The sequence below is a fragment of the Ursus maritimus genome, unplaced genomic scaffold (genome assembly GCF_017311325.1).
Source record: "Ursus maritimus isolate PB19 unplaced genomic scaffold, ASM1731132v1 scaffold_25, whole genome shotgun sequence".
Lineage (NCBI taxonomy): Eukaryota > Metazoa > Chordata > Mammalia > Carnivora > Ursidae > Ursus > Ursus maritimus.
This window is the reverse complement of record NW_024425008.1, coordinates 681,479-690,260: the sequence shown is the minus strand read 5'-3', so window position 1 is coordinate 690,260 and position 8,782 is coordinate 681,479. Positions and strand designations below refer to the sequence as shown.

At 65.2% G+C, this 8,782-nt stretch overlaps 1 protein-coding gene and 1 long non-coding RNA gene across 2 annotated transcripts in view; both read left to right on the top strand.

Annotated features, from left to right (window-relative positions):
* LOC121105195 overlaps positions 1-280 on the top strand; it is a 978-nt gene extending 698 nt beyond the window's left edge. The window contains exon 3 of the long non-coding RNA XR_005837575.1: positions 66-280. This is a non-coding gene — a long non-coding RNA (uncharacterized LOC121105195). The remainder of the gene's footprint in view (positions 1-65) is intronic.
* The window catches only part of ADSS1 (adenylosuccinate synthase 1), a 21,890-nt gene that overhangs the window by 3,543 nt on the left and 9,565 nt on the right, over positions 1-8,782 (top strand). Inside the window, exons 2-5 of the mRNA XM_040641321.1 lie at positions 4,546-4,648; positions 6,791-6,853; positions 7,664-7,714; positions 8,064-8,130. Of these exons, the coding sequence (XP_040497255.1) occupies positions 4,546-4,648; positions 6,791-6,853; positions 7,664-7,714; positions 8,064-8,130 (284 nt within the window). The remainder of the gene's footprint in view (positions 1-4,545; positions 4,649-6,790; positions 6,854-7,663; positions 7,715-8,063; positions 8,131-8,782) is intronic.

The window sequence follows — 8,782 nt, the reverse complement described above, 5'->3', positions numbered from 1 at the left end:
GGGGGGGGGGGGGAGTCACCGGTGTCTCCACCCTGAGGGCAGGCCCCTGGCTGTATTTCGCACAGGACCCTCGTAAAGCAGGCTGCTCCTGCCGCCCAGGACCCAGACTCAGCCGGACCCCCACCGCACCCAGGGCTGGCCAGGAGCGGCTCCACCGCCTCTGAGAAGCTGCCCCCCGCCCCTGCTCGCCTCCCTGCTCCTTTTGTCCCCGTGTCTGGCACTCAGACCAGGGCTGGGGATGGATGAGGGCAGACGAGCCGGCCCCTCCCCGAGAGAGCCGGACTGGGGAGGTCAGCAGGCTGTGGCTGCAGGGATGGGGGTGGGGCTGTCAGAGAAACAAGATCAGGAATGTTGGGGAGGGGGGTCTGGAGCTCAGAGTCCTGGGGCCCCTCAAAGCTGATGGAGGTACTCCGTCACAGGACAGACAGCCAGGCTGGTTCCTCCCTGGGAACCAGGGCCGAGGGAACACTGTGGCCAAAGGAGCCGTCCAGAACAGCGTGGGGACCCATGTCGTTGGGGGGTTCAGAGGGAATGGGGGGGGCCTGGTAGGTCAGAGGTCAGGGGAAGGCCATCCACACCAAGGACATCAGGGTGCTCAGGACGGGGGCTGGTGCAAGGAGGGCAGGAACGGGACAGATGCTGGTGAGCGAGGGTGCACTCGTGGGAGACGAGGCATGCAGAACGCAGACTGTGATCCACGGCAGGGGGGCACACGGAGAGGCCCCTGGAGGAGGCGCTGCCACAGCCCTGGGGGACCCTGCTCGCTGCCCCCAATGCACACTCGCAGCCTACCCGGCCCCACCCCATTGCCTCCGAGGAGGGGGAGGCCCCTGACCAGCGAATGGACCTTCTGCGCCGGCCAAGCCCGCCCCTCATAGTCCCTAGGCCTGCGCCTGCGGGTCCCAGACCAGACTTGGGGACCGGGGGCCTGCCCTTCACAGGGCCCAGCTGCCTGCCTAGGGCTGCTGCAGAAGCAGGTCCCTCAGCCTGGCAACGGCCCCCAGGAGAGTCCAGGGGCTCCACAGAGGCCTCCTGGAGGGGAGGGGCCTGAGGGCGGCACAGAAGTGGGACCAGGAGGATGGTTCTCACAGGCTGTCTGTCCCCCAGGTTTTGGGGCCCAGTGGGGACATCAGAGCCGGCTCTCCGAGCCACACAAGCCTCGAGGCCCCAAGTAGGCTGGCTGAGGCTGCGTTCTCTAGATGCTGGGTGGGGACTGGGGAGGGGTTCTGCACTGTGTGGCCCCCGGCCACTGCTCACACTCCAGCAATAGGCAACAGGCCACGTGTGTATCTAAGCCTGGGCAGCCCCCTGGGGAGGGCTCCCCGCTGGGCCTGGGCCTCACCTTCCCTGGTCCCAAGGAGAGCGGGCCCGCTGGACCCCTGCAGGGACAGGAGGAGTCAGAGCTGGCCAGGTTCCCGAGGGGGCCAGCTTTGGCCCTGGTCCTGTTCCTACGTCCAGGAGTGAGAGAGCCCACTTTCTTAGACCCCTGCCTCCAGGGAGCCAGCTGGCTGGGGCGTCCATGAGGTTCGGGCAGGGGTGGTAGGCATGGCTTCAGTGTCAGTGGAGGGTACGGAGCTGAGCCTGACCCAAGGCTCCAGCACAGAGGGAGGACCTGGAGGCAGGCAGAGCCCCCCAGTGGCCACACCAAGCCCTGCCTCTGTGCCCAGCTCCCGCCTGACTTGGCCTGTCCCCCAGGGGCACAAAGGTAGGGGGAGGCCGGCTCCAGGGAGCTGTGGAGCAGACAGTGAAACGGGTCTGGGAATCCCCCCAGGCTGCCCTGAGGTCCAGGACGGTCCTCACTCACTTTCCCAGGGCACAGAGCATGGGACCTCCAGCTTCTGCCATCCTAGGACAGGGAGGCTAAGAGACGCCCAAGAGGCACAGGCGGCCAGGCGGGGCCAGACGTTCACACCCGTGTCTCGCTGGGACCCTGGACAAGCTTCTCCCTCCAAGCGGTTTTCCAAGCCCGGCTAGAGCTGGCAAAGCTGCAGCCCCCAGCCCGACGGCCCCCTGGCCCAGCCCTCCTTGGGCCCACAGACGACAGCTGGCAATGGGGCTAAAGCCCAAGGAGGGCAGGTGGCATGTTCCTGCCCGCATGCCACCCAGGGGAGGACGGACTGGGGTCTCTCTGGGACAGTCACCCTGAACCTCTGCGGAGCTGCTGGGGCTGGCTCACACCCCTGGGAGTGGACCATGGTCTGAGCCCTGGGCCCCACTCCTGGCCGGGGTCATTTGACGCCCACTGGCTGACGATGGCCCATGCCTGTTCCTAGGTGCCTGTGTTTACCCCAAACAGAGGTGGGGGCGTGCTCGACAGTGCTTCTGGTCTGCGTGTGTGTCCTCGGGCCAGCTGACGTTGGCACTGGGCACTGGGAGAGCAGGGGGAGGGAGGCGGGGTGTCCGGCCCAGCTGAGGCAGGCGGGAAGCCGCTGTGGGGGGGAGAACGTCTGCAGACAGGCAGCGGGCCTGCATTCCAGGCCAGCTTGAGTAGTGCCACACACTCCCTTCCCTTGGGACCCCAGGTCCCCCGTTGGCCAATGGAGACCAGACCTCCTGCGGTGGTGGCTGTGGTTCTGGGTATGAACGTGCATGCGGGTGTGTGTTGGGTGCCTGGGTGAGGGGAGTCAGCACACAGGTGCCAAGGTGAGGGCAGAGAGGGGGCGGTCTACCTCTGAGGCTGAGCCCACTGCCCACCCGGCCGTGTCCCCCCACCCGATGAGCGTCTACTCTCTTCATCTCCCTTCCCTCCAGCAGCCCTTCTGGGGTCCCTTTCCACGTCTCTCCGTGGCAGCCCACCCAGCTCACCTCCCACTACCGTTTCCGTCCTGAGCCCCCATGGCTGGTCTGTGCTGCCTGTCCACCCTTGCTCGTGGGGCAGCCCCCTAGGCGCCCAGGCCCCCACCTCCCCCTTTGTCCTTCCCATCTGCTCCCCACAGGACAGCCCGTCTGTTTCCACCATCATTCCCTCAGAGGCTGCGGGCAGTTCCCACAGACAACGACTGGGGAGTCCCAGGACAGCTCGGCCCCCACTGGCCACGGGGAGCTGGGGATGGGGGGCCCGGTAGTGCGGCAGGGCCGTCGGGGTGCACGTCTGGACTGCAGCAGCCCCAGGAGTCTGTCAGAGACGTCCTCCATGCCGTGTCAGGGGTGCCGGGAGCGGATCCACCAGCCTTTCCACGGGCACTCCAGACACTCAGTGCTCAGGTGTCTGGGGCCCTCTGTGGACCCGGCTTCTAGCAGGAACCTTCTGGGCAGCCGGTACAGCTTGCAGGGCTGAGCCCGGAGCGAAGGGATGTTGTGGAAGTCGGGGAGATGCATTAGGGCTCCAGGCCCACTACTTAATTTACCGATGCATGATGTGAGGTCCGGGAGGGAAAGCCCCTGGCCCCGGGTCTCTGGGGTCCGCCCCTCTCTGTCTCCAGGCGCCCTGCCACCTCCTGCCTGGGCTCTTTGGGTGGAGGAGACATAAATCTCATCCAGATGCACTGTAAGGAACAGGTGCTCCTGGGTGCGGAGGCAGGGGGAGGAGGCCGCCCTCATTCATCCCTGCCTGGGGTAGGCAAGACTAAGGCCGCTAAGAGCCAGCAGCCCAGCACCCCCCTCTTCGAGGTAGGAGGACAGTGGGGTGTGGCAGGGAGTGGGCCTTGGCCGTGGAGGGGCCCTACGGATAAGCCAGTGTTTCTGCGGGAGCTTGGGGCAGGAAGGTCGGGCTGGGCTGGGCCCAGGGCATGGGGCACCAGCCAGCCCGCTTCCCCACCCAGGGGCAGCCCCAAGGTCCAGGGACGCACACTGGGGGCCCATCGTGCCCTCTGCTGGTGGGAACAGCAGGCCGGGCATCCCTCCTGGGGCTGAATCTCCTTGGGCTCCCCACAGCCCCCCTCTGCCAGCCCCAGCCCACCAACAGCAGGAGTTCCAAAAAGAAAGGACCCTGTCACCCAGGTGTCCCCCAGGACAGGGCTGCACTCCAAACCGTGTTTTCCTTTTTATTCTTAATGGGAGGCATAGGCCCAAAGGGAGTCGTCCCTGCTAAGGGGGCTAGGGGCACTGGCCCTCACCCAGGCCCAGATGACGGTGCTGCCTAGCCCCCCACCACCACTGTGGAGCATGGGCTGTGGGGGCCTGGGTTTGTGCTTCCTGAAAAGATTGGCCCCTCATCCCTGCTCCAGAGGGGCTCGTAGGTGGGGCCTGTGCCAAGCCAGCCTCCTTGGGGCATCGGCACGTGCCCACGAGATGGTCCTGGGCCAGGTGGGGAGGGTGGGACTAGCCCAGGCGAGGCCCCCTCCAAGCCAGCCCCCTGGTCAGGCCCCTGCACCTCATCCATGGCGTGGGTCACTAACCCAGCACACCCCAGACGCGCATCAGAGCCAACCACGGCACCAGAGGCCCAGGGTCCAAGCGGGGACAGCATCCCGTGCGCCCTGGAGGACACGACCACTGACCTAAGCCACTTGTGTTTGGAGCTGGTCCATAGTGAGCTGGACAGGCCCTCCCAGGGTAGGTCCAAGGCCTGAGGCTGCTCACACTCAGTGGGGCTTCTGTTCCTAGGGGGGCAACAACGCTGGCCACACCGTGGTGGTGGACGGCAGGGAGTATGACTTCCACCTGTTGCCCAGTGGCATCATCAACACCAAGGCCGTGTCCTTCATCGGTGAGTGCCAGCAGCCTGGGGTCCGGCGTGCGTCAGCAGGACGGGCCTGGGGTGACGTCCTGCCCAGGGCCCCCCCGCATGTGGGGCTGGCCGTGGCAGGAGAGCTGGGCTGGCCCACGGGCCTGTCCTGGGAGCCTGTCCTGGGAGCCGCCCAGCCTGGGCCAGAGGGAGAGAGGGCGGAAGCCTCCGTGGAGCCGCGCGTGCGAGCCTTGTTTGCCCGTGTGGGAGTGAACGTGTGTGGGTGTGGTATGTGAGCAAGCGTGCTGTGTGGATGGGCACGTGCAGGTGTGCAGGCAAGTGTATGTGTGTGTGTGTGCTCGAGCAGGGGCCAGACTCCTGCTGCATGGATGGAGGCCCAGCCTGCGGGCTCGCCTGCCTCCCCTTCCCCACAGCACCCCTGCCCTGGGGCTGGGGCCTTCCCTGCCCTTCCAGGTACCTCCGGCCTCCAGGACTATGGGGTCTCTTGCTCTGTCTCTGTCTCTCCTCTGTCTCCCCGTCCCTCCCTCCCTCCTGGCCTCCAGGCCTGACCGCCTGTCCTGCCCTCGGCTCTTAGCCTGAGCCTCCCCTGCCCAGAGCAGTTAGCATAGCCGCCCGGCCAGGCAGCCTGACGCCCTCCCGCAGCGGCCAGGACTATTCCTCCGGCTCCCACCTCGACTTAGCACGACTACCCTCTGACTTACCTGCCCCCCCTCCGGCTGGGAAGCATGGCTGCAGCTGCAGGTGTGGGCCCAGTGAGCGCATAGGGCCGGGCAAAGGGAGGGTCGTGTCGGCTGAGGGGCTGTGTGCGGTCAGGCTGCGCAGGAGGACGGACTCAGGCCGCTCAGTGGGCGAGGACGGCGTGGCGACCACCCCCAGTTCACCCTGGGTGGGGGCCCGGGCTGGGGCTCTGCTGCAGCCTTCTCCAGGCCCAGCCTCGTCCGCTGGGCCCTGGGCCCCACTTGGCGGGAAACGAGGCCAAGGAGACCCTGCTCGGTGAGAGGTCTCTGGCCGGTGTCTGAGGAGCTGGGGTGAGTCAGGGCCAGCAGCCAGAGCCCGGGCTGGGTGGTCCCCGGGAGCACCGAGGGGGTCAGCTGGGTCAACCCAGCCGGCAGCGTGCTCAGCCGGGGGCGAACGTGCCAGAACTCACACAGCTGCCCCACGGCTTGCGACATTCCCGGGACCCTGCCACGTGGTCATTTCAGGACGCGCTGGCATTTAGGTGACCTTTTGTACTCGGCGTGGCTTGCACAGTCTGAGCCACTCCCATCTGGACCCATGTCCTGTCTCCCTTGGCCGAGCCTGTGCCACCGGCAGCCCTGGTGGGGACCGGGGCCGGGGGGCTCCTCCTGAGAAGACAGCAGGTGGCCCAGCCCCGCCACCTTCGGTCTAGCATTTTGCTTCAGCCTGGACCCCACACGACATGCTGTGTGACCTGGGGCAAGTCACCTTCCTTCTCTGGGCCTCAGCCTCTGCCGCTGTGGATCACAGTTCAGTTTTACATGGAAAGGGAAGGCACGGCTCCCCAGAGGCCCTGCTCGGGTTGGGGGCTACGTTTCTCCTGCTTTCCCATTTTCATGCCATTTTCATGCCAAATAAACTACACCAGCTTTAGTGGGATATAATTTACGGGCCACGAAATCCAACACAGTTCAGCTTGAGAGCCTCGTCCTCATCCCAAGAAGTCCCCTCTGCCAGTCTCCTCAAGCACTCCTCTGCTCTCGGCTCTGCAAACGCCTCCTGGTGCTTTCGTTTGGTTCGGACATTTCTTCTACTGTCATGAATACACACAGCATCAATTCACCATCTCAGCCGTTTCTAGGCATGGAGCTCAGGGGCACGCAGCACGTTCACACTGTCACACGCCCACCGCCACTGTCCGTCTCCAGAACTTTCCATCTCCCCAACCTGACACTCTGTCCCCATTCAGCACTAACCCGGTCCCCCTCCCCAGCCCTGGCGCCGCCCCTGCTGTCCCTGTGCATCTGGCTCCTCCAGGCACCTCCTATGAGTGGACTCACACGGGTGTGTGTCCCTTGGTGACCCGCCTGTGTCACTCAGCATAGTGTCCTCAAGGCCCACCCATCTGGCAGCAGGTGTCAGAATTCCCTTCGACGTAAGTCGCCGTGTCCGCTATGCGACCCAGTCCCCTGTGGTGTGTTACAGGCAACGGGGTGGTTGTCCACTTACCCGGCTTGTTTGAAGAAGCAGAAAAGAATGAGAAGAAAGGTAGGTCCGCACGCGCACCCTGGCCCAGGAAAGTCCTAGCAGCGTGGTGACCAGCGCCTCCCGTGTGGGTTCCTGGGGGTATGGGGGGCGGTCAGTTTCCCCAGCTCGGCAGGCCCCCACCTGCCTCCTGCTGGCTCGGCCTGTGCAGAAAGCCAGGTCTGCCCTCAGGATGCAGAGAGAGGGGCAGCCCAAGGCCCCAAAGTCTGGCTGTGGGCCTCAGTGTTTATGAGGAGCTTTCATGACACTGGGGACGGGCGGCACCTGGAGGGTCACACTCAGGAAGTCTGGAAGGGGCCCTGGGACCTAGCATTTGATGAAGCCCGCCAGGACACCTAGATGTCCGGCCAGGATTGGGGACCGCTGGGCCGACCACACCTACAGGAAGAATGTGGTTCCTGAGGTTCCTGGAGGCAGGAGGCAGGCAGCGACCGAGGCCACCAGCCAGGGTGTCTGGGCAAGCTGCCCCCTGTGAAGGTTGTCTAGAGGTGGCATCCCTGAGACCTTGATGGGGTCCGAGGAGGAAACAGGCCTCAGCCTCAGGGCTCGAGTTGAGAACAGGAGCGAGAACAGCCAACCAGAACCTGACCCCAGGCATGAGCACCAGGAAGAGCCAGGACAGAGGCCCCTCAGGGAGAGGTGGGGGCGGCCCCTGGGGGTGAGATTCTGGGCCTTTAGCAGGGAGAGAGGCCATGAGGGGAGGACACACCCCACGTGACCTTTGTGGACTCTTGCCCTGGGTGGGAGCTGGGCCAGCTGCCCAGCCTTGGCCGCCTTGCCCACGACGGCTGACTGCCTACCGCGTGACCGCAGGTCTGAAGGACTGGGAGAAGAGGCTCGTCATCTCCGACCGCGCCCACCTTGGTAAGCATACCCGGGCTGGGCGCAGGGCTGGCACCACCCACCTGCCATGGGAACAGCCATCCCCCAGTGGCCCTCCTCCCCGGCATGCTGAGCCCACATAGCTCCATGAGGTCTTCTCCAAGAACTTCAAAGTGGGCAGTGGGTCAGAATCACGGTCCCCATTGGCAGATGGGAAAACTGAGGCCCAAAGGGACTCACGGTCACGTGTGAGTCTGTGCTGGGCAGAGGCAGATTCTAGTATGTCCCCTTTTAAATTGGACCACCTGTCCCGGGCAGCCCGGGCGTGGGCAGGACAGCCCCATAACCCCGTGTCTGTCTCTCGCTTGGGGACACTCACCTGGCCGCGCAGTGTTTGACTTTCACCAGGCGGTCGACGGGCTGCAGGAAGTGCAACGGCAGGCCCAGGAGGGGAAGAAGTGAGTATCTCCAGGGGCTTCTCTTGTCTGGGTGGCTTTTGAGTCTGGGAGCTCCGGGTGTGCCGAAAGGGGAACAGGGGCCCCTTGAAGCCACCACGACCACGGGCATCCCAGCCCAGCCTGACCACATGCACGAGCCACCCAACCCCTTGCCCCACTAGCATCCACGGCCGTTCCTTTGTCCTCCAAAGATATTTATGAGAATGTGCCAGGCACTGGTTCTCCAAGCCAGGACAGGGTGAAGCCACGGCTGTCCCGCCCCATCGAGGGATGTGCTCACTTGCCCCATGTGTGCACACACCCACGCACCCACACATGTGTGCACACTCAGACTCTGCACGCACACTCGCACACAAGTGTGACAGGTGGCACGGCTGAGCAGGCCATTTACTGAGCCTGAGGCTGGGGCGGTGGCAGGCAGTGGGTACGGGGTGGGCACGGCCAGCGCGCCCAGCCCCCTGGAGCAGCAGCCGGCAGATGAGGATAGCAGCATCCTCAGTGCCCGGCCAGAGGGAAACTGGGGCCCGAAGCAGACAGGATGTCTCAGAGCCAAGGCGTGGAACGACGGGAGGGTTACGGCTGGCCCAGAACCCACTTGCGGGGGGGCCCCAGCCCCCGGATCCCTGACAGCCAGCCAGCGGGGGGGGGGGGG